Source organism: Lycorma delicatula, chromosome 3, assembly GCF_047948215.1.
Source record: "Lycorma delicatula isolate Av1 chromosome 3, ASM4794821v1, whole genome shotgun sequence".
In the NCBI taxonomy this organism is placed as follows: Eukaryota; Metazoa; Arthropoda; class Insecta; order Hemiptera; family Fulgoridae; genus Lycorma; species Lycorma delicatula.
In genome coordinates this window covers 16,483,885-16,510,812 of record NC_134457.1, presented here as the reverse complement: position 1 = coordinate 16,510,812, position 26,928 = coordinate 16,483,885, and the positions used below count along the sequence as shown (strand labels likewise).

General features: G+C 31.2%; 1 protein-coding gene across 1 annotated transcript in view; it reads left to right on the top strand.

Moving 5' to 3' along the window:
• LOC142321408 (high affinity cAMP-specific and IBMX-insensitive 3',5'-cyclic phosphodiesterase 8A-like) overlaps nucleotides 1-23,450 on the top strand; it is a 30,284-nt gene extending 6,834 nt beyond the window's left edge. The window contains exons 2-4 of the mRNA XM_075359475.1: nucleotides 9,591-9,749; nucleotides 10,772-10,901; nucleotides 23,099-23,450. Coding sequence (XP_075215590.1) covers nucleotides 9,621-9,749; nucleotides 10,772-10,901; nucleotides 23,099-23,256 — 417 coding nt within the window. The 5' untranslated portion in view covers nucleotides 9,591-9,620 and the 3' untranslated portion in view covers nucleotides 23,257-23,450. The remainder of the gene's footprint in view (nucleotides 1-9,590; nucleotides 9,750-10,771; nucleotides 10,902-23,098) is intronic.
• Nucleotides 23,451-26,928: the final 3,478 nt, after the last annotated feature.

Genomic DNA, 26,928 nt, shown 5'->3' with positions numbered 1-26,928 from the left:
CTATTCTAGACGTCATTCCCTCTGAATTATTAACCGATTCGCGGAAGCACAGATCCCGTGCCTATATCTAATCTCACATCTAAGAAGTCAAAATAACACTAAAAACTATAAACCGAATATATTTTAGAGAAGTTAACGAGCAGGCACAATGGTTCAGGATGATAAAACCTCAATTTTGTTTTACCCAGTACAGTAGAAACAGATTTTATTTTACGTAATACTCTTTTTTAATTTTTGACTTTTGAAATTTTTCAAAATAGAATATATCACTACTTGTTATAACTTTATTTATAGACGTACTATTTATTTTGAATATAAAATCAGTGTAATTTGATTGAATAGAACTGCTTCATATAAAACTGATAATCAAGTGATCATGTTAGTCCATCCTTATAGAATTGGCAATTGTTTTCCTAAGTACTCTTAACAGGTGGGCTGTGTAGTAAATTAATAAAATAACCACATGTTGGCAAGTGAGCCATTGGAAATTGGTTAATACCATTATTAAAAGAAAGAGAATTATATTGCTCTTATACTTTGGTTGAAGGATATATCAGAAAAAACACGGAGTAGTTCACGCGAAGTAGAAGAGGAAGAAGAAGAATGATGAAAGTTAGGGTTGATGTGAAATGATAATGTGAGGTACACCAGTGAAGAGGAAGGCACAGTTTAGAGCATCAGAGAAAAATAGCTAGAACCTGCAGAGCAGAAACTGTTGATAAAGAATAAGTAGCTAAATTCTTTTACTTCTGGTGTTTTATATTTTTCTCTCTCTAAAGCTTTCTTAACGATTTTCAATCTTAATTGTAAATAATATTTCATGATTTATTTGTAGAGTGATATGCATTTGTTACATTGATTGTAAAAAATATCCCTAATACTATTTAATAGTACCTAACTTATTACTTATTTTATTTACTTTTTTTTATATTCATTTCTTGAATAAAACAATTACAAAGAAAACATGAGTTACTGTAACATAATTATTTAACTTATAAAAAAGTTTTAAAGCACACGTATTAAATTTAAAAAAATAAATATATATTTAAAATAATTTAAGAAAGTTTCCAACACATATTTTCTGATTTAACAAATTTTTATCATAATAAAAGATGTATTTTTCAATCATGATGCAAATGATAATTTTAATAATGAACCCTCTAAGTGTAGATTTGTACCTTGAGTAAAAAAACTGATAAATAAATAATATTAAAAAATGAATAATAAATTGGCGAATTATTAACTTATTTTTGAGTAAACGATTTTTGGAGTGAAGCTCAATATACATTAAAAGTAGACGGTTTTTGGAATATATCATGTTTGCTATTCTAATTTCTTATTTCTTAATATTATTTATTAATTCGTTTACTCAACATACAAACTTCCATTTAAACAAGTTATATTAAACTCTAAATCTAGATGACCATTTCGATTATTAAACAACCATCATTAGGTAGACTACGGAAAATTAAAAAAAAAAATCTGATGTGACTTCCTTGTACGCCTGTTAAATTAACTATACAATTTTTTTTTTTAATGAAAAGTATATAAAATTTTTTCTTTAATAACTTCTGATGTTTTTTTGTTTGTTGTTGTATTCACCGTAATAATTTTTTTACAATCAGAGGTTAATAGTTATAATAACTCAAATTATATTTAAATTTGTAAAAAAAATTAAAAAAAGGAGATGAAGTCTGATTCGAACCGATGTACCTTCCCCTTACAAAATCCAAATATTTCATTGATTAAAATTTCTTTTGGTTATAAGTTGGTGAAAATAAGTACCTATTATGAAATCGTTGAAAAGCTCTTAATAAGGGCTTATTACTGCAGTTAAGAAAAAGTCAAAAATCCAAATTTTTTGACACTCTTGATTCAGTCGATTGCATTCAAAAGGGGCGGTACACAACTAGATTTTACAGTAATCCTAAATCTAAAATTTCAACATTCTACGGCTGATAATTTTTGAGTTATGCGAGATACATACATACGTATGTACGTACAGACGTCACGCCGAAACTAGACAAAATGGATTCAGGGATAATCAGAATTGATATTTTGGTTGAAATTTGAAAATTTCGTGATCACAATATTTCCTTTACTTCGTGCAAGGAAGTAAAAATTTAATAAGAAATCATTACAAAGGTTCTTTATTATTTTTATAATAAAGAAAGTATTTTTAAAATTAAAAAAAAAATACAAAAAACTATTTGTCGATCTCAATATAAATAAAAATTTTAATTAAAAAAGCTAATAACAAAGTTTCAATACTTTCGTGGCATTGGTTATTTATTCTTACTTGAAAAAAAGCGGACCCGCAGTCCACCGCGATAATATTATATGGTTTATGTTTTATTAACCCACTGGGTTGGTCTAGTGCTGAACTAGTCTTCGTAAATCAGCTGATTTGGAAGTCGAGAGTTCCAGCGTTCAAGTTCTAGTAAAGTCAGTTATTTTCACATGAATTTGAGTACTAAATCGTGGATACTACCGGTGTTATTTGGCGGTTGGATTTCAATTAACCACACATCTCAGGAACGGTTGAACTGAGACTGTACAAGACTACACTTCATTTACACTCATACATATCATCCTCATTCATTTTCTGACGTATTATCTGAAAGGTAATTACCGGAGGCTAAACAGGTAAAAGAAACAAAAGGTTTTCTTTTTTATAAACCACTTAGCTTGCCTCTTACCAGTTGGAATGTGTTTTTAGCAAACCGCGTTGGAAAGATTAAAAAAATGTCAGACCCTGATTGAAATCATGTGAGAGGAGACGACAATCCTGCTGATATGGCTTCACGAGGAGTTTCAGCGATCACTTGTTAAAGTTAACATTATGGTGGCATGGCCCAACGTGGTTGTCAGATTCTTCCACATGGCAGCAACTATTGGATTTGGAGTTCTATGAAGATGACATACCTGAACGAAGGTCGACGTCTCCAGTTAATGTGATCACTTTAGATGATGAATATTCATCCTTTGTTAGGGTTAAGCGCGTATCAGCATATATTCTTCGTTTTATAAATAGTGCAAAACTAAAGTTTACAGTTTAAGAATAAATGGATTGTTAAAACGAATGAATTAGATCAAGCAACGATCACTCTTGTCAAGACAGTTCAAAAAAGAACATTCATTGATGAGTACAATCATCTAAAAAACGGCAAGGAATTGAGCACACATAGCAAGCTCTTATCCCTGTGCCCATTTACTAACAAAGATGTTATCAGAGTTGGTGGTCGAATACACAATTCAGATTCAAACTACTAACAAAACATCCTACTGTTCTTCCATAAAATCATCACTTTACAAAACTGGTTGCAAAACATGAGCGCATTAAACAGTTACATTTGAGACCACAAGCATTAGTTGCTTCCACTTCGGCAACAGTTTTGGCCTGTTAACGGACGAAAACTTGCAAAACAAATAGTTAATGAATGTTATACGCTTCAGAGTAAAACCAAGGTTCATTCAACAACAAATGGGAGATATGCCCACCAACTGTCTAGACCGTTTCTTAATATCATAGTGGACTACTGTGAACCATTTGAAATTCTGACATCATACACACGAGGATGTAAAACATCCAACGGATACATTTCATTATTTGTTTGCATGGCCACGAAATCTATTCACTTGGAGCTTGTTCAAGAATTAACCGCCAAATCCTTCTTGGCAGCGTTATAACGCTTTATTTCACGGAGAGGAAAATGTTCATGACAACGCAAAGAATTTCGTTCGAACCTCAAACGAATTAAACCAACTTTTATCATCAATAGCACATCTTGAAACGATACTTGATACCCTCGCTGAAGACAATATTACCTAGAAATTCATTCCTCTCAGATCTCCTCGTTTCAGTAAAATCTGTAAAGCATCTCTTGCTAAGAACATATAGTAAGGCATCACTGACATTTACGATTTTATGTAGAACATAAAGTTGTTTAAACTCCCATCCGTTAACTTACCTTTCTGATTCTTCAGACGTGTCCCCTTTAACCCTGGGCATTTTCAAATAGGTCAGCCACTCACTATGATTCCAGAAGCACACGTTCTGAAGGTCAGCATTAATTGCCTCAGTAGATGGCATCACATCAATCAACTAACCATGCAATACTAATAAAAACATCAAGTAATTAAAGGTAAAAAAGAATTCTTAATATAATGCATCCAACGGAAGTTAACAATGAATTATTCTATCTACTTTTTTTATTATTCTGAAAGTCTGTTGCCGTGGAACAGAATTATTTTATATTTGAATTGTTTACTTTACCTAATTCATTATATTTTTTCTACTCATAGGTGTAAGAAGAATTTTTATAGCGGTTTAAAGAAAAATGTCGCAAAATAATCAAACTGAACCAAGTCAAATATTTAAAGGAATCATAGAAATTAATGGCGAGACTTACAATACAATTCAAGAGATATATATCAGAGACAACATTATAAAGAGGTTGAAAACTGAAATACTTGAATTAAATCGCATTCAAGAATCGAAAACCAATATTTTAAAAGATTTAAATGAAAAAAATCATCAGTTCCAAGAAGACATAAAAATACTAAAAACTGAATTATTTGAAGCAAATGAAAAATATGTTCTACAGGAAAATGTCATGAAAACAAATAAAAAAAGAATGGAAGAATTAATTGAAGATTATGATGAAGTGAAGGCTAAACTAGAACATTTCAACGAATTATACAAAAAACAAGAATACACTAATGCATTTCTCAGAAGAGAAAATGAAAATCTGAAACGTGATCTACAGGTACAACATTTAGATTCTATTAGAGCAAATAACAAAACGAAGATAGATTTTGAAAAACAACTGGCTAGTTTTAGGCAGGAAATGGTCGTTCATGTCCAGACATCATCGAAAACAACAGATAACAGCAAAGAATCGTATTCTGATAGACCTGTTTCATCAGTCCTGAGTAACGACGTGACCATAGAGGTATTCGAAGATAATTCAGTTGAATTAAAGGAAGATAAATGCATTATGAAAACTTCTGAAAATAACAACAAATTTATAAGTTTACTGCATCATGTGCTTCTCAGAATCAGTTATCATTGGAATCAATGGACAAGGACGTCTCCTAAAGTTTCGCATTTCAAAAATTATATTTAATTTAAAATTAATAGTGGCATATGTGACTTATAATACAAAATTCATCGTATTATCTTCAATATATACATCTTGAACTGTTAGAAAACTTCAAAATTGTAATCGTGAGCTACGAAGATATGTATATTACTACTGGATCTAGTGTTATTTTTATAATTTTATACCATGACAAACACTAAATGAAAGTGAAATATTTTTACTATAATCAAGAAATATGTCTAAGTTGTTCTATTATAATTTCTTGATGATGAAATAAATTGTTTCGTTTGATATTTAATTAATTGTAATGTCTTTTTTTGCGAATATTAATTTAAGATTCTAATTGCTTCTATGATAACTGTGTATTTACAATGTTACTTGATCTTACAAATATAAAAAAATGAAATACATATAAACACCCTAAAAACATTACACTCCTTTTTGGGCAGTCGTGTAAAAAATTGAGATATTACTTGGAAGATTTTACTTCCTTTTTATTGCAATTGACTGGTACCAAAAGTGACCGAAAAATCCCAAAATCAAAAAAAAATTGAATTTTGGACTTTTTCTTAACTGCAGAGTTTTTCAACGATATATCATATGTGGTACTTATTTTCATTGGTTCCAGAGTTACATCCAAATGAACTTCTAATTAATGAAGTATTTGGATCTTACAAGGGGAAAAAATTGTAAATGTATTGAATTTACAAGATTTAGTGTTTCTTTTTATCAGTATAATTTCATGTGCTCCAAATCATTTGTAATGTTTTGTGCAATATCTTATTTATTGGATCTTATCAACATAATTACATTGTTTTTCAGCTTATCACCTATCGCTTTTAGTCGTTTCAGTAATTTTTTATAAACTTACTATTTCAGTTTTACCAAATGTATTTACAGATTAGAAATTATTGAAGGTCTAAGAAAAAAAATCGTTTAATATTTTATAATTGTGATACACAGTTCTGAATAAATAAACTAGCAAAGCCTAATGGATGAAATATTTTCTTTCTGGGTGCCAACTGCTTAAATTTTTTCAAAGTTTGCTTATTAGTATTTTTTTTTTTTGTCTTCAGTCATTTGACTGGTTTGATGCAGCTCTCCAAGATTCCCTATCTAGTGCTAGTCGTTTCATTTCAGTATACCCTCTACATCCTACATCCCCAACAATTTGTTTTACATACTCCAAACGTGGCCTGCCTACACAATTTTTCCCTTCTACCTGTCCTTCCAATATTAAAGCGACTATTCCAGGATGCCTTAGTATGTGGCCTATAAGTCTGTCTCTTCTTTTAACTATATTTTTCCAAATGCTTCTTTCTTCATCTATTTGCCGCAATACCTCTTCATTTGTCACTTTATCCACCCATCTGATTTTTAACATTCTCCTATAGCACCACATTTCAAAAGCTTCTAATCTTTTCTTCTCAGATATTCCGATTGTCCAAGTTTCACTTCCATATAAAGCGACACTCCAAACATACACTTTCAAAAATCTTTTCCTGACATTTAAATTCATTTTTGATGTAAACAAATTATATTTCTTACTGAAGGCTCGTTTAGCTTGTGCTATTCGGCATTTTATATCGCTCCTGCTTCGTCCATCTTTAGTAATTTTACTTCCCAAATAACAAAATTCTTCTACCTCCATAATCTTTTCTCCTCCTATTTTCACATTCAGTAGTCCATCTTTGTTATTTCTACTACATTTCATTACTTTTGTTTTGTTCTTGTTTATTTTCATGCGATAGTTCTTGCGTAGGACTTCATCTATGCCGTTCATTGTTTCTTCTAAATCCTTTTTACTCTCGGCTAGAATTACTATATCATCAGCAAATCGTAGCATCTTTATCTTTTCACCTTGTACTGTTACTCCGAATCTAAATTGTTCTTTAACATCATTAACTGCTAGTTCCATGTAAAGATTAAAAAGTAACGGAGATAAGGAACATCCTTTTCGGACTCCCTTTCTTATTAGGGCTTCTTTCTTATGTTCTTCAATTGTTATTGTTGCTGTTTGGTTCCTGTACATGTTAGCAATTGTTCTTCTATCTCTGTATTTGAACCCTAATTTTTTTAATATGCTGAACATTTTATTCCAGTCTACGTTATCGAAAGCCTTTTCTAGGTCTATAAACGCCAAGTATGTTGGTTTGTTTTTCTTTAATCTGAGGCCTAAAATTGCTTCCCTTGTCCCTATACTTTTCCTGAAACCAAATTGGTCTTCTCCTAACACTTCTTCCACTCTCCTCTCAATTCTTCTGTATAAAATTCTAGTTAAGATTTTTGATGCATGACTAGTTCTGTATTCTTCACATTTATCTGCCCCTGCTTTCTTTGGTATCATAACTATAACACTTTTTTTGAAGTCTGGTGGAAATTCCCCATTTTCATAAATATTACACACCAGTTTGTATAATCTATCAATCGCTTCCTCACCTGCACTGCGCAGTAATTCTACAGCTATTCCGTCTATTCCAGGAGCCTTTCTGCCTAAAGATTATGTTGTTTGATAAATTAGGATCTGCATAAATATTGTTCATCATATTTTCAGAACTCAAGTGTTTGATTGTAGTCATCTTCATTAAGTTCTTGAACCAGACAAATTTTGAAGGGTTTGAAATTTTCAATTCTTAATGTTCAAATTGCTGAACTCTGGCTAATATTATATTCTTGTGCTGCTGTTTGAGTTGAGGAATGAGGATTCTCAGTAAATTCTTGCATAATCTCTTAACGAGTTATTATTTATGGTAGATTTAGGCCTCCCTTGTTTTCCGCTATTAATGCTCTCTGTTTCTTTAAATCATTTGATGGTTTTTGGCATTGTACCTTTTGAAATAGAGTTACAATTACTAAATGTTGCATTGATAAATTCACAACTTCCTTATACAACCTATCACCAAAGCCCCTCATCATTAAAAGTGTGACCCTCTTCTGTTCATTAAGTAACATGTTGATAATAATATTAACAGGTAGCACAGAAAAAATTAATTCAGTAAAAAAACAATTACAAAAAGGTAAAAAAATTATAACTAATGAAAGTGGTTTACAAATATGGTAAAATAAAAAAAAATCAATTAGCCAATCGATCACAATAAATTCTCTTAAGAAACTAAAAGTGTAGTAATGAAACACACTAAATGCAATATTACACAACAATGAAGTAAGCTTCATTTTTGTAACAATGGCAAGAAACCATCATGATCAGCATGATTACATGACAATATTTTTATTTATTTACTCATTAAAGAGGAACAAAAATAAATTTTTTTTATCTTTTAAAATAAAAATTTACCTTTTAAAATTAATTTTAATTAGATTAGATGTAATTTAATTTCTTTTTGTATAATTTTATTATTTGAACATATTAAATTTAGTAATTTTCAAAATCCAAACTTTAAACTGTTGTCACCATTTTGGTTCCAGACATTATACCAACTTTTTAATTATAACATTTTTCTTGTCTTAAAGAGAACTTTAAAATGATATATCACACAAAGATGTTACTGTTTGAAATAAATTTGAAATACAACACCTAGACCAACCCACAAAAAGGGATTGAAATTCTATTTTTTGTCAGCTAAAGTTGACTGATACCTTATTCTTACAGTATTCTGTCTGGAATGGTTTTAAAGTTGACGAGAGGTTTCCATACTCAATCTGTATAGCTAATCCTCTGTATTTATGTAATTTTTATTTTTTTATTTTATTGTAAAAAGTTTGGTTTATTTGGCAGTGATTTTAAGAATTTATAAATATACAAAAAGAAAGTAGTTTATTGGTATAGAAACATATAATATTAATCAGTGCTTCGTACATTCTCATTTTTCTTGTTTATTATAATGTTTTCATTTTTATTGATCGATTTTGAGTTTACCTTTCTTTTATCTGGGTTTTTATGTAAGTTATCCTAAATATCTTGAAAACTACTAAAACTGCAGTTCTGTGACTTATTTTTTTCAATTTTTCAGTCATATTTCATATTAAATAAATAAATTTATCCCTTAATTTAGATCCCAAGAATTTAGTCTAGCTTAATTTTACTGAAGTCACACAAATCACTGTAAAATCTTTCACCAGCTGACATTCACTAACGAGGCGTTTCCAAAACTATGTTTATGTGAATTTTTTTCTTTATTTACACCAACAGAACATATCGTGAAAGTTTTTACATTCACATTTGTGAATCTCTTTGTGTATAAAACATAGAGCAGGAGAATAGAGCTCTTGGTTCTCTACTGGTTGAAAGTGAAGTTGAATGTCCATTTAATTCAACTCCGGAAAAATTGCATTTGTTTAATGTATACAAATAATGAAGCACTGTTACATCCTAGTCACTTGATGTAACATTTAATTTTAGAGAAATAGGCTTGATTTAAAATTATACATTTTAATATCTGTATGCTTATAATTTTAAGGTGAATACTTGTTTTTAGACATTTTCATGGTATATTTACCTTATTTGATCCAATTCTTTTGTTTCAGAGCCCAAGTGACAACCAGGAATTTATAGAAATGTCTCCAGACGATGCAATTTTGGTAAAAAGAATGATGATTAAATGTGCTGATATCTCTAATCCTACCCGTAATGTAAAATTATGTGTTGAGTGGGCACGGCGAATTGCTGAGGAATATTTTAATCAGGTTATTTCTGACAGGATTCTTATTTAAAATAGTTTACTATATTTCCTTATTAATGTTGCTTTAGTACCACTTTATCATCCTAATATATTTGGTCTGCTTTACTTTTGAAACGTTGAAGAAATGATAATTAATTTTTTGTTATCAAACAATATTATTTAGAGAAAATTCTGAAAACAGCAGTAGATAATGCTTAGTAAATGTCTTAAGGCTTTGAGTTAAACAAAAATTGAATTCATACATAGTTTCATAGCTTTAAATTCCCAGTAGTCATTTTAAAACTTAAATTTAAAATCTTAACAACTCACCTTTTTGGATGGAAAGGTATAATTTTTTTAATTAAAGATTTTTAGTTCACGATTCATTTTAAAATTTGATATTCTGAAATATGAATCAATGTACTCATTTTTTATTTAAAGTAAATTTTACAATTTTTTTTTCTTAATTTGTAAAGATGTAAATTTTTCAATTTTCTCATTCATTATCTTCACCTTAAAAATTTTCATCCTAGGACGGGTACATCTGACTCATCCAAAAAAAAGCTTACGGCACATTTAAAAATGTGCTCATTTAATTTCATCACATCTAAAATGTGCCGTAGGTCTCAAATATTATTGTGGGTAAAATAAAAAATGTTATACATGTATTCACCAATATTTCCCCTTCTATATTTGTTGATTCCATTGCATAAATATTATATTCTGCTTGCATTGCTGTTTTTGGCACAAGCACAGCAACACATACAGTGGTGAGCAGTGTTGTTTCCTTGATTAAATTTTAATTAAATAAAGTTTAATGAAACTTAATATTCTTTGCATTATTAATGATAGTTGTGATTATTCAAGAAATGTATTTTAAGATAAGAAAATAATTTTGAATAAAAAATATAGTTCATGGAACCTATGTAACCCATGAAAAAGTAACACAAATATTTTTTTTTATTTTATCAACTTAATATTTTCAATTCATCACTTTTTTTTACATGACTTAGAGATTATGTAAAGTACAATTAATATATGTTACAGACAGATGAAGAGAAGACCAGAAACCTGCCTATTGTGATGCCTATGTTTGATAGACAGTCGTGCTCAATACCTAAGTCACAAATGGGATTTATTGATTATATCATAAATGATATGTTTGAAGCATGGGATGGTAAGCTAACTTTAATTAGATATAATGCAGTTAAAAAATAGAGCAAATTATAGATTGTAGAGAGAAAATAACTTTTCTTTTGTTGTTTTCTGTTTCTACATTTCTATTATGTGCTTCCTAATATGTTAACACCCATTTTTTTTATTTTTCTGCTATCCACAAATCCTTTCTCTTCTCTTTCCTTCTAAAGATCTCTCAACAGATATTATTGCTTTAATATGTACCCAAACCAGATTTTTCTTCTGTTGAATATGGTGTTAATCAAATTCCTTTTCTCATCTCTTTCTTAGTGTTTTATTGTTCCATACATTGCTTAACCATTTCATTTTAGCATCATTCTTCATGGTGAGGCCCACACTTATTCATCAGGTTTTTATTGCTTTCATCTATCCGATGTAATATAAATTTAGTAATGTTATGAATTTAACACAAACAAAATTATAGAATTAAGTCTTCATTTTTTAAATTTATTTTATATAATGTTGTAGATTAAAAACATTCCTTGTTTTCTTTTCTGTTAACTATTTTATCTTGCCTGACTATTAATTAATTATCTTGTTTTATTATTTTTAATTTATTTAATTTCATTTCTGTCACTCAGTCAATTTGGGCTACCTCTGTTCTTGATTTTCTGTTTATTATTTATTTACATTTTTTTTCTGCAATTTTATTTTGTTTTCATTTATTGATATGTTTAAGAATGATTATCTTAATAATTATTTTATAATCATATAAAAAATTTGTTTTTTCTTTATTTGATCTTTAAATCTTAATTTTTAAAATATTTATTTTATTTAGACATTTTTTTCAATTTTCATATTTTTCCCAGTTTTTTTTTTAATATTATCTATCTTTATGTTTTTGTCATTTTAAAAATTAAGTTTTAAGTAGATTGTTCATTAATTTCATTAAATATCTTGACTATTGTATTTTCCAGATTACTTGGTGTAATTTGTTTTTTCAACCATATTTCTGTTTTCTCCCCAACAATGTACTTTTTCTCCCTGATTCTGCATTACCTCAATCATCCTGCTCATCTACATTTCATTTTTTCCTTCAAAATTGTTGAAATCCCCTTACTTATATATTTACTCATTACCCCACTACCCCGACGGGGAGTCTTATTCTTTAAGACTTTGGGGGTTGGCGTCCCCACGGGCCTAGCCTCTGCAGCTATTCTTCTCACTATACAGTGAGCTGCAGAACACTTTACATTATACACATATACTACACCAAAAACACTACATAAATTACAACATACACACTCACAAAATTACACAACATCCTACACTGATATTTCTTACATTAACACTCGGTGGTGTTGCGACATCTTACGAAATGCAACTGTAACCCAAGGTGGGAACAAATCGTGCCAATGGGTGAATGGCTCTACGTAGCGAGTCTTGAACGATGTCCTCTGGGCACCAGGGCGAACCCAGTTGTACTTAGCTCTAGCTCCAGTACGCGTGCGCTCTGCTGGAATGGTCCATTTTTCGCCGGTACTCGTGGGACCAAAATTTCTGATCCTATATTAAATCCCAAGATGGTTGGTGGTCCATCTGAAAAAACCACCAAATTAAGTCTTGCGAAGAGACCTCGATCAGCTTTGTCTGACGAGGATAAAAGTCCTATGGAAGAGAACTACAAATCTTTAGACTTGAATACTAAAAATATTCGATTCGTTGTTCTCGGAAATAGTCAGGAAGGTGGCTCCCTCCAAAAGGTTTCACCTTTCCTAATAAATAAAACTGTAACAGGTGCAAGTGGTTCCCCGAAGAACATCAGGAAATTACGCGATGGATCGATTCTGGTTGAAACATTCAACGACGAACAGAGTCGATCAATCTTACGTCTCCGTAATATGGGTGGTATAAATATAAGTGCTGAAAACCACAAAACTTTAAATACGAGCAGGGGTGTAATTTTTTGTCGAGACCTTTTAGATATACATATCAATGAAATAGTTGACGAGCTTTGCCACCAAGATGTTGTTGAAGTGAAACGTATTATGAAACGGCAGAACGGAACAGAAGAACCGACACCGTCTCTTATATTAACATTTAATCTCCCTGTTCCACCAGAAAAGATTAAAGTGGGTTACCTCTCGGTTCGGGTACGACCATCCATACCCAACCCACGGCGATGTTTCAAATGCCAAGATTTTGGTCACACTACAACATCTTGTACAAAAACTGAGATCTGTGCTCGATGTGCTAAAGAAGGTCACAATGACACTAACTGCGAAGAAACTGAAAAATGTGCAAACTGCAGTCCACACTCACAGCCCGCTCCCGAGATTGCCCAATCTTTAAAGAAGAAAAGGCAATTCTCAAAATCTGTACGGAGCAAAAGCTATCTTTCCCGGCCGCACGAAGAGAATACAAAAAGTTAAATAATTCACGGAACCTGGTTAAACCAGATGTATCTTTTGCCACCGCTACATCTAAACAAATTCCTACAAATGTTAATAATCAGCAATGCGGATCCTGCAATGAGCTTAAAAAACTTGTTCAGATGCTTTCTGATCAAGTAGCTTCACTTACAGCCACTATCTCAGAGCTGACAAAGATGAAGAAAACGTCTTTCGTCGCAGTTAGTGAATCCAACAGTGTGATACACACGAAAGTTCTTGCTCCCAAAGTCGTACCAGCACGAGTAGCGACTATCACAGATGGCAGTAAGCCACCTAATAAGCTCCCCGTAAAGGGAACCCACATAACCACCACCTCTGGGATGTTAACTGCAGCATCCCATTCAAATAAATCTCCTCCACCATCACCTCATTTACTGGAGGTTATGGTTGAAGAACCACCCGACCCTAGGGCATCGGAGTTCTTTAAAATAAAAAAATACAAAAAAGAAAAACCGAATCACCTACAACTAATTTTTATATAATTTCTGAAACTTTTTTTTTTATTTATTTTTTTACACTTATGAACATTATTCAGTGGAATGTTAGAAGTATTCGGTCCCGCATTGAAGATATCAGAGTACTAGCGCACGCACATGATCCACTAATCATGTGTTTCCAAGAAACTCACCTTCTACAACATGACCCAATTACACTCAGAGGATACTTCTGTGAGAGATACGACTGCCTAGTAGACAGTAGGGAGAGTGGTGGAGTAGCGATTTTCATGAAGAATGGGGTGTCTGCTACAAGAATTCAACTAACCACTGTCATTCCTGCTATTGCAGTAAAGGTCTCTATTCCCTTAAAATTGCATATCTGCAATCTGTATCTCTCACCGAACACTGAGTTCAGTGCTTTAGATGTCTCAAATCTCCTCACGCAAATACCATCTCCATCGTAGGAGACATCAATAGTAGGAGACTTCAATGCCCATCATATTTCCTGGGGCTCAACCTTCTGCTCCACTCGAGGAAATATGATAAACAGATTGAGACAAGACTTTGACCTTTGCCTACTGAATAATGGATCACCTACATTCATGTCCTTATCAACTGGTACTGTATCTAACCTTGATCTCTCCATATGCTCACCGAATGTGCTCCCTCATTTTAATTGGTCTGTTTGTGATGACTTTCACGGCAGTGATCATAGACCAATTATTATTGGTTTCGGTGTAGACTGCGAGATTAAAAGAAGGCCACGGAGATGGATTGTTGAAAAGGCAGATTGGAACGGATACCATAAAGCATTCCAATCTCAGTATGACGATGAAGCGAACATCCTCGACCAATATTCTTCTTTTACGTCCACGATACTTGAGAATGCCAACAGATATATCCCACAAACATCGGGTAACCCTAGACGTCCTTTCGTTCCATGGTGGAACGATGATTGCAAATATGCTATTAGGAATCGACGACAGGCACTACGAAAATTTAATCGTAGGCCTACAACAGAACATCTAAATTTATACCGCAGGGCTAGAGCGGTGTGCCGTCGAGTATTCTTGGACGCTAAGAGGAATTCATGGACGAAATACGTGAGCACTATCTCACGCACTACTCCCACGTCTACTGTATGGAAGAAAATTCGTGCAATTTTCGGATCACCGAAACAATCTATTCTTGGTCTTATTGATGAACGAGAACTCCTTTCATTATCCTCGGAAGTGGCAAATAGTCTAGCAAAATCTTTCCGCTCGGTGTCTCTCACCTCATCATATAATAACGATTTTCAACGTTACAAGATAGTGTATTATGTGCCACCTTATTTTCTGTAGCCATAAACGATATTACCAAATGTGTGCAGGCTCCTGTCTCATGTTCTCTATTTGCTGACGACTTTGCTATCTATATTGCAAGCCGTTCAACACCTACACCAGCGAGACTACTGCAGAACACTATATCTCACCTTGAAGCTTGGTCCAGGATTACTGGTTTCACATTTTCATCCGATAAAACAAAATGTGTAGTTTTTTCTCGGCTACGAAACCCTTCTATTCCGCAAATATTTCTGAACGGTGAGACTATTACTATCTCTACTTACGTCAAGTTTTTAGGTTTATTTTTTGATAGCCGTCTTACTTGGGTCAAACATTTAAAAGAATTGAAAACAAAATGTTCCAAACTTCTAGATATGATGCGAGTCCTTACTAACACCAACTGGGGAGCCGATAGGTCATGTATGATACGTATTTACTATTCCTTTGTTCGCTCCCGTTTAGATTATGGTTGTGTCGCCTACTCTTCAGCTCGTCAATTTGTGCTTAAAATGCTGGATAGTGTACATCATGCTTTCCTTCGGCTTGCCACAGGCGCGTTTAGATCAAGTCCTGTCGCAAGCTTACTTGTAGACTGTGGTGAACCATCACTTTGGGATAGACGAGACCAGCTTTTATTATCTTATTTTGCTCATCTCAGAGGACAGCCGAATCACCCGGCTCTTGACTCGGTCTTTAGAAATCCTAATCTAGGAAAATATGAGGATCATCCACGTCGTACTGCACCTGTAGGTGTCCGTACCTGGCGTCTGCTGCAGCATATAAATGTTGACACACCGTCATTCTTTCCTATGTATCCTTGCTCATATCCTCCATGGAGAATAAACCTTAATAAATTTTAATTATGACCTGAGTACATACAATAAACAATCAACACCATCTATTGTCTTTCAGCAAATGTTTCAGTGTGTTCTCTCCAAGATGAAACCAGATGCGGTTGTATACACTGATGGATCGAAACAAAACGATACAGTTGGGTATGCATTTGTTGTCAATGAGAGAACTTATATGTTTGGTCTACCCGTATTACGAGTGTGTTTACCGCTGAACTATACGCTATAAATAAGGCTCTAAACATCATTAACCCTAAATATAGAAAAATTCTTATTTGCAGTGACTCGTGTAGTGCTCTCCAAGCCTTAAAAAACTTTTATTCCAAACATCCTATCGTCATTGAAATTTACAACACAATCGCTGAGTTGAATAATCGCAACACAGAATTAAGTTTTTGCTGGGTCCCTAGCCACGTAGGGATTCCAGGTAATGAACATGCAGATTCCGCTGCCAAAGAAGCATGTAACCAGCCTCCTTTCACCACCCGAGTTGCTACTTCTGATTTCATTAACTATGTAAAACAATTATTAAGAACAAGGTGGCAAGGTGATTGGGCGGCTACCGTTGATAATAAACTCCGTCAGATTAAAGATTTTGTGTTACCATGGAACTCCTCATACAGAAAACCCTGGCGTGAGGAAGTAGTTCTCTGTCGATTGCGGATAGGACACACGAGGGTCACACACGTGTACCTGTTTACAAGAGGACAACCACCTCTATGCGCAAGATGCAACTGCCGCGTGACTGTGCGCCACATACTCGTGGACTGCATATGTTATGCGGCATTGCGTCGTAAATTTAAACTACCCAGAAACATCCGTGGTATCTTGTGTAAAGATAAAGAGGTTTTAAACCGGATGTTTCTGTTTTTGCGTAGTATAGGGTTAATACAAAAAATTTAATTACTCTAGTCCTATGTATTGTTTTTGTTATCCAAGTAGCGAGCCTTTTACACTCCCTATCGGAATTTTGTTTTATATATATATATATATATATATATATTCATATTTTGTTGTTTTTTTTTATATGTTTTTTAAATTCGTCTGTGATATTAGTTGTAAGATTTTTGTGATACTAGTTGTAAGTTTTATCTCTTTTTTAGTTTTAAGTTTTTATTTAGTTTTAATATGATAGTTTTTAACGTAGTTTTATGTTACATGTTAGTGTTTTTGTTATCCGAGAATGGGCCTTTTACACCCATTCCGGATTTTGCTTACTGTGATAGTAGTTTTAAGTTTTAATTACTTTTATTTTTATTTATTTATTTATTTTCCGGGCGATGATAACGACCGCTCGTTTTTCACCCTAAAAAAAAAAAAAAAAAAAAAAAAAATTACTCCACTAAAATCATTCTGAAAATCCCCTTTATCCATCATCATTTTATACCATTTATCGGACCATTTTATTTTATTATTGTTTAATTTATGACAGTACTTAACAAACTATACTCTTTTTATACATACTTTTTTAACTATTATATAATTTTAATTATTTATTTCTGTTAATGTGTCCTTTATTCATTATTTGGTACTTTTTTGGAAAATATCCACCACCAAAAATAAGATATTTTTTTTTAATGATACAAAATAACATATACTATAATTATTAAGTAAAATTAACCAGGAGAAATGAAGGATAAGTGATAAATACATAAAAGATACTTTTTAATACAATATTTATTATTAATGATATATAAAATACTATATAATGGTAATGTAGCACAAAATTGGAATAATTATTAAACACTTTTTAATGTACTTTTCAGACATACACAGTATGTCTGAAAAGTTCCCGAACTAAATTAAATAAAAATACAGATTTAAAGATAAATGAATTTACTCACATCAGCCCTCTAGAATCCTTCTCTGGTTATACACTTGTTCAACCCTGGTAGAGCTCGTCAAATGCTCTGTTGAAATCACTTTGTGGGTTTGCCTTCAAATGCTGGGTGCAAGCCCTTTGGATGGCTGGAATGTATTCGAAAAAGCGGCCTTTCATCTTCAATTTGAGTTTTGGGAACAGAAAATGATCTGCTAGAGCCAAGTCGGGTGAATAGGACAAGTGGGATATGACGGTGGTGATTTGATTTACGGCATAGTAACATGTTAAAACTGTTCCCAAGTGTGCCGGGGGCATTGTATGCAAAAGAGTTTAACTGCCCGGATCACGGTACTCGAGCTGGATTCGATGAATGCGACGCATCAGCGTTTCATTATTTCCAAATAGAATTTAAAATTCACAGTTTGACCAGTTGGGACAAATTCATGATGAATCAGGCCCTTTGAGTAAAGAATCCAATCAACATCGTTTTCATTCTAGATTTTTGCTGCCTGACTTTTGTAGGTCTTTGTGTTCCAGGATTCAACCGAGCAGCGGAATGACTTTTTGTTTGGGAATCATACATGAAACACCAGCTTTCATCCCCAGTTACAATTCTTTGCAATAAATTCGGGTCGCTGTCGGCAGTTTCAACAAAGTCTTAAGTGCAAGATACACGCACCTGTTTTTGTCTTCGGTCAAGAAGTGTGGAACGAAACGAAAGCACACCTTTAGGTGGTTCAATTTTTCTGTTACAATTGTACGTACCCTGTCTTTACCGATGTTTAGCTCTTCTGCTATGGCCAGAAGGGTAAGATGAAGTTGTTCGACCAGGAGCGCGCGCACTTTCGCATCGTTTTCGTCGTGAACAGCTGTTGACGGCCTCCCGCTTTGTTCGTTCAACGATTCTCTACCATCTTTAAACCATCTCCACTATGTATGTTGTAGTACAGACATCATACTCTACATACTTTGGTTGCCCGAGAGATGGCTACTTGTATCGACTACAGAAATTTAGTTCGGGAACTTTTCAGACCTACTGTTATTATACGTGATTGCAATACAGAATTTACAAAATACAATAACAATTGAATGATTTATTTATAAAATTCACTGATGTGTTGCAGCATTAATTCAAATTAATGTGCACATTAATCAGGAATGGTCGAACTCAGACTGTACAAGATTACACTTCATTTGCACTCATACATATCATCCTTATTCATCCTCTGAAGTAATACCTGAACGGTAATTCCCGGAGGCTAAACAGGAAAAAGAGAGAGCATTAATTCAAATAAATCTTCTTCATCCCTATATCTGTGGCATCATAAGATTCACAAATATAAGAATCCATTAGTTCTCTAGGTGCCCTTTTCTTTTTTGTTACGTTGTTTGAAACACAATCATAAATTTTCAATATTTTGTGTGTGTACTCCGATCTCAAGATCCACGAAATACTCTGAATGATTTATTGTAAGATGTTGAAAGTTATAGCCATCTAATTTGGGAATATCTTCATAAGATTTCCACTTGTCGGATATAATTAAAGAACCTTTTACATGCAAGTCTTAATGATATCAAGCAAAATATTTTTTTTTCCAATTCGGTACAGCAAACATGAAGCACTCTCTTGTCTCTCTGCATATACCTCCGAAAATCCATTGATTTGGCAGAACTCTTCCTTAATTATACTTTTGCTTGGAAAAATTGGGGATTCATCTTGACAGTCATTGCCCTCTCCTCCTATTTTCTGTAGGTCATTAACCCAACAATAAATAAACAGTATTTTCCAAAGACAAATGAGTATCCTCTAGCCATGTATCTTTTAATAAGGAAATTTCCTGATGGCAGCTTAGTTTATTACACAACCATCGAATTCTCTTTGCAGTAAATTGTAATTTCATATTATGTTTTTTTTTTTAATTTTATATGAAACTTTTGTTTCATGTAAAATTTTCTTTGTTTGCAAAAACTCAATTACCTTTTTTTACTGTCAATAATTTCAACAAGTGATGAAAAGGTTTGTGACTCCATAACTACTGTATCTGCCAAAAATAGAAAAATGTATATTTTTTGCACATCTAAATACACAATGTTAGTTTTATACATACCTAAGCTAAGTTCTGGTATTGAACTCATTTGTAAGAAAAAAACCCCTTAGCTTCTGTAGTTAGTTCTTAGATGGCACCACTGAAATGCTATATTGAAATTAGAAAATAAATAAATAAAATTATAAATATAATTTAACCAGACTTAACCTACGCTCGCTAACCTTGACTAGTGTGCGAAGCGAGCGTAGGTTAAGTTTGGTTAGATTACATTTATAAACCCACCGGGTTGGTCATGTGGTGAACGCGTCTTCCCAAATCAACTGATTTGGAAGTCGAGAGTTCCAGCGTCCAAGTCCTCAGAAAGGCTACTTTTATACGAATTTGAATACTAGATTGTGGATACTGGTGTTCTTTGGTGGTTGGGTTTCAATTAACCACACATTTCAGGAATGGTCAAACTGAGACTTTACAAGACTACACTTCATTTGCATTCATACATATCATCCTCATTCAACCTCCGAAGTAATACCTGAACGGTAATTCCCACTGGCTGAATAGGAAAAAAAGATTACATTTATAATTTTTTATTTATTATAAATTTATAATTTTTTACAAACATAATTATCAACAAAGATAAACAAATGGTGTCAACCAATAAGAAACTGGTCTCTTCGTCCTTGACCTTTATCATTTTAGCATTATTTCTACTGCTTAAATTTTACCTAATAATTATAGTATATGTTATTTTGTATCGATTAAAAAAATATCTGATTTTTGGTAGTGGGCATTTTCCGACAAAGTACCCATTATTTTATTAATTATTTACATATTATTCATTAAATTAGTTATCAATTATTATTTTATTAAAGAAATTTTGTACTACCAATACTAAAATATTAAAACACACATTTACAGTGAAATCTTCGTGTTCGGGAATTCGTTATTCGCGGTGCAATATTTTGCGATGTCTTCTCTATATTCGCGACTAGAATTTTCCGTATTCGCGTACGTACATTATGTAGTGACATTAAAAAATAAAAATATTAAAAGATTTAATGGCGCAGGTACAGTATGAACATTTGGAGGTAGAAGATATGATCCCTGGAAAACAGTTCAAAACGCTTTCTGAAGGCATTAAATTATCCCATGATCTTATCCAGTTTTTTATAGATGCTGATCTACCTTTGAATATAAGCTTAATCTTTAAGCGCAAAATTGAAGATGCCTACAAGAATACACAGAACTTCACACGGATTTAGAAACAAGAGCGAGACAAGGAAAAATTAACAAATTTTTATAAATGCAATCCAAAATACTGTAGGCTAATTTTGTAAATTTACAGTAATTTTAGTTTTAGTGTACGTAGTACTGTTGCGCTGTTTTCTTGACTTTTGATACGATTTGAACATGTAATACATTTTTCTAATACTGTACGTACTGTAGTGAGTTTTTAAATCAGACAGTTCAGTAAGTACTTACGAGTAAATTAGGAAATATACTGAATTTTGTTAAATATTTTTTTGTGTAGTGTACCTATGTATTGTACTAAACCATACTTATAAATTAATGATGCCGTCTCCATTTCATCAATAACATCGCCCTAAGTAAGTACCCATGATATTTTTCATTTTACATACAACCTAACTATTCTTCCTTAAACGAGTATTAGTTCCGTTCTATATTCGCGGCATTTTTAGTCTCTAACCCTGCGAATAAGGAGATTTTACTGTAATTTAAATTTTGCGTAATGCACAATTAAAATAATAATTTCATATAGATTATTATAACTAAAATTCTAATATTCATTAGTATTACAAACTGATATAAAATATATTTTTGTTGTATTGATCATTTATTCTTTTTTACCTTGCCCTTTAAAATTAATAAAAATATCTACATTGTAAAAATTTGAGTAAAATAAAATATATTTCTACTTCAGTTGAAAAAATTTGCTCAAATGTTAAAAAAATCATAAATCATCAGTAATGCACAGAGTTACCAAAAACAAACTAACCTTGTGACACAAAGGCCCTGAGTTAGATACTAAGAATCTTTAAAACCACTTTATTCAAAAAATAATAGTTTCATTAGCATGACAATTATGATAGACATTGACACACAAAATGAAAAATAAAATAATTAGAAATTTAATCTGCATATGCATAAAATATTCAAACATAACATCAGAATTATTCTGATTTAAACTAACACTGCAAGATATAAAGTAACTAAAAGGTCCAGTAAAGAAAATATTTAACTTGTTAGTAACTAAAACACAACATTAAATTTTGGTGTCTACTCTATACCTGCTGGTTGACTTACACGATGACTTTACAGTCTATATATATTATTAAAATGTTAATATGTAATCCCCTAGCAGTCAGCAGTATTTCCTTACAATCATATAGACATTTTCAATGGTATATTTTAATATATAAACAATTGATGATGTGCAGTTAATCCTTTTATATGATCTCAAGCCTATATTTAGTGTATAAGCTGACACAGTTTTTCATTTGAACATACCAATTGCCCAAATGGATATTAAAATTTTTAATAGTGTACAGTTTAACCAACAAATAAGGGAACACAAAAATATAGTAATATTTATCAATAAATTATTTTTTTAAAGAATTTCTGTTAACTACTGTTGTTATATCTGATATAATTTGTGTTTTTAATAAAATAAATTTAAAAAAATAATCTTACATTTTTAAAAATATGTGAGAAATAGTTTTTTCATTATTCTGTAAATTTTGATTTATTGAATTCAACACTAAAAAAACTTAATTACCCTTAACTTATTTCAGCCTAACTGTAATAGAAAATTTAAAAATATTATTTTTTTAATTTTTAGTATAGTAATTTTAAGTTGATTGTGCTCTTTTAAGTTTATTTTAATTTTTAACGTACACACCAACAAAGAAGTAGGTCATGTGAAAAAAGTCATTTACAGAAATAACGACACTCCTAAATTATATCTTGATAAAAATAAGCAAAGGAACACAGAGAAATAATATAAAGAGATGATTACTGACTATGAACTAGGGTGACTGGAGTACAGGGGATATGTATGTTTCTTTTTACGCTAACTATAAGTATTCCAACTAAGTTAAATAATATCTAATTTTTTTTAATAGAAAAAGAATCGTTGAAATTTGTTTGTTTGGTCAAACATGAACATAAAAAAACACATGAGCACCTCTTCCTTATTTAAGGTTAGTTTGGTTGGTTATTTAAAATTCATAATTGTTGGTTAGTTTTAAGGTTAAAATTAAATTAATTTTGTTGGTTTTTTCAGTATTTATTGATATGCCGGAATTACTTTATAATGTAAGGAACAATTATCAGTATTGGAAGGATATGGAAGAGCGAGGTTGTACAAGTATAGATAAAATAAGCAGCCCTTCCAATACAACTATCCTCCCAAACATTCCTGAGAAGAACAGTAATAGTTAATTATTACCATATTTTTACATGTTAACAAAAATTAACTTTAAGTGTTAATATTTGTTAACAAAGTGTGTTATATATTTGTTTGTTGTTTATTATATGTTGTCAGATTTTATTAATGTTTGTAACAATATTATTATATAATATTAATGAATGTGTATAATATAAGAGTATAAAAGATAATATATTGTAATCCATAATTATTTTTGTTTTAGTTTCTATTTGTAATTTTATTTAATTCAACCTGTAGTTGTTAAATGTAGAGCAAAATGTCTGGTCTATGTGCTCTGTAAATTTAGTGTTTTAATATTCACTTTCTTTCCTTTTTAATAAGAAATATTTTTTAAAATAATTATTCAGCTATTTTTATTTTTATTTTTTCAAAAAGTGTCTGAAATATATTAAAAATGAAACTTTGTGCTACATTATAAATATTAAGTTACCAACCATAATTTATTCTCTTATAATTAAAAAAAAATTTTTTTTAATATACTATTTTGATTGTATTTAGTAGATTAATATTATAAATGTCTTGCAACAAAAAAACATGTTCTGATGTTGAACATGACTCATATTATAAAAGCCATTAACTTTTAAAGTTGTTTATGTGCTGTTGTATTCTGGGAAAAACAATTTCTTTTTGATAAAAGAACTTCAGTAATAAAGTTATTTATATTAGCCCATACTCCTTAATGATGTTTAAATTGAATAAGATGTAGTAAACACTGAGACTATACTAGAATTACTGTGACTTTATTTCCGTCAACCTTTTCTGAAGTTTTCTGGAAATTGGATGTTTTAGATACTATTCTCTTTAAAAGTATCCGTTTTTCATGTTTTTTGGGCACATTTATTGCTCTGGAAACTCCATAAGTAGTATGCAAATGTTTCCTCCTGTAATTTCTACTTAATAAATAAAATTGAATTTCCTAAATTGATCATGTAATTTTAATTTCATTAATTATATTTCTTTTCCATTTTTCTCTAAAATAAGCTTTACATAATGAATAAATCTTTGTAATGCATCCTTCAACTAAGTTTTCACTATTAAAACAATCAATAAATGTCTTCATATTGCAAATCATTTGGAATTTCCCATTTGCCTTTGAAAATAGGTTTTAATTAGAATCATTTTCAGGAATAATTTACCAGAAAAAAAAATTATTATAAATACAGCAAAATAAATCTCTTATCTATCAAAGATTAATTTTGTTTCATTTTGATTTTCATTATCATCATAAGTATCAGTTACTAACAGTTAGCTATTGGAGTGGTAAATCTGGGTTATGTTTCCAATAAGTCATTTAAATTATTTTTAAATAAGTGTACATCTAATAATTGTTTGTTGTTTTTTTTTTTTTAAATGAATTTATTGGCTTCACTCTTTCGTAGTATGACATCTCTGGTGTTGATCGGATATTTTTTTTTTTTTTTTTTTTTACTTTCTCAGGTTTTAAATATTTAATGTGAATTATTATTAATTCTGTGCTGGAAAAACTAAAAAAACAATAGCATCTAAAGAGGGAGCACAATACATGGCAGTATTCTGCTTATTATATAACATCTCCATATCAAACAATGAGACTGTAAAACTGTGTTTTGAACAAAAATTCATTCATTTATTGTAGCCATGTATGTGTAGAGATTCATGGGTTGTTTCATCTAAAGACTAAACTGAAAGCTACAAATATATAAGATAAATAAATATGAGCACTTATTCAAACATGTGCAGATAAATCTATGTAGATTGACAAAATTTACAGATAAACCAAATCAAATCACTTTGTGATTAGATAAAATTAAATAAATTTACTCTGACGAGGATATTTTAAATTTGACTGACTTTTGTCTTATCAGTAAAGTGGACTTATTTATTTTTTTCAGTTACAATGGAATTAATTTGTTATTTACAAATTTATGCCTTTGTTGTCCTTTTATATTAAAAAGAAAGCATTTTTATTAGCTAAGTAGTCAAACTGTCATATCAAAAATTTTCACTTAACCAATAGCCAGGTAAGACAGTAGGGATCATATTGTGCATCTCAGTAACAAAATAAATATTTTTTTTGTGTAGCTTTTTTCTGAGCAAAAAATGCTTCAGCGTTATCATCACCCAAATACAATATATGAGGTTAGAAACTAAAGTTAAAAATTTACAATTAAAAATTAAATAAAAACTCCCAGAAAATAGAACAGGAAATACATATATAAAGCCTAATAGAATAACAAAAACCACAAAAAAATAAAAACAAAAACAAAAAAGTAAAAAATTAAAAACAGAACAAACTAAATTATTAAAAACAAAGAAAAGACAAAAAACTTAAACTAAAATGTTAAGACAAAAAAAACATGGAATTACATTAAAAAAATCTAAAAACACTATAATGTAAAATATTAGCCCCCTGGAGAAACAAAAAACACGTGGGCCAAAACTTCTTTATTATTGCCCAAGATTTGATGAAAATTCCTGGCAAATTTAAATTTTTGACGCAAGGCTGCATAACGTATGCATTCCACAAGAATGTGGCACATAGTCAAACGGCAGTTTTATTGTATGCATATCTGTATATTTACTGCTAACATCAGATACCGGTGAGTAGCTCTCGTATGTCCTATCTGCAGTCAGGAGAGGACCACTTCCTCCCAACAAATTTACCTGTATGAGGAATCCCATGGCAACACACAACCTTTAATTTGCCGGAGTTTGTTATCTGTCTATCCATCCAGTCATCTTGCCACTTTGCGTAAAGAGTGAGTTTTACACAGTTAATAAAGTCTGATGTAGTAACACGGGTAGTGAAGGATGGTTGACCACATGTGTCTTTAGCAGCGGAGTCTGCATGTTCATTACCTGGAATCCCCACGTGGCTAACAAAATAAACATGCTAACTGGATGAGGTTTAGAAATTGGAGAATAGAATACTGTTAATTCCATATACACTTCTAAGTTTGCGCTATGTATGGTTCTGCATATGTAGAACCAATATGTCAAACTTTAGAAGATTGAAGATGGAGTTAAAGGTTCTTAAAACATATTTTAATATTATTTTTGAGAATTATGTTTTAAATAAGATGGCTCAACCTTCAATGATAAATAACAAACATTAAAAAACTTAAGACTTACAAAATGTATTTTTTAATTTCCTGTTGTATACTGTAATTTAAATACAATTATACTGTAATTGGGCTTTTGATTTAGTACTGACACTTATCACTTGTTTCATAATACTGTTAAACATAGGCTTAAATCTAGATGTTACCTTTTAATGGTTTTTTATATGCTATTATTAATAGAACCAATATTTAGTTCTGCTTACTTCACAATCTGAAAACCTGTTTCAATACATCTGAGTAAGATCCATAAGTCACATATTACCCTGAACTTACACAAAAACTGTCAGACTCTTTACATGGTTTATCTTTTTATGAAGATATGTAATCAGTTAAGAAACATTTTTTATATTTATGAAAAAGCTTTCCTGCTTTAATTTTGAAAATTTGTTATATATTTAAGAGAACACATGTTAGTTTAGTAAATAGTAAGTATTATACCAATTTGTTTAGTAAATGCTGTAGGTAAGGATAAAGAATTGCTCTGTTCTTATGACAATCTTAGTAGTACCATGTTTTCATTATAATATAGAACAATCTGTATCCCTACACACTATTGTGTTAACA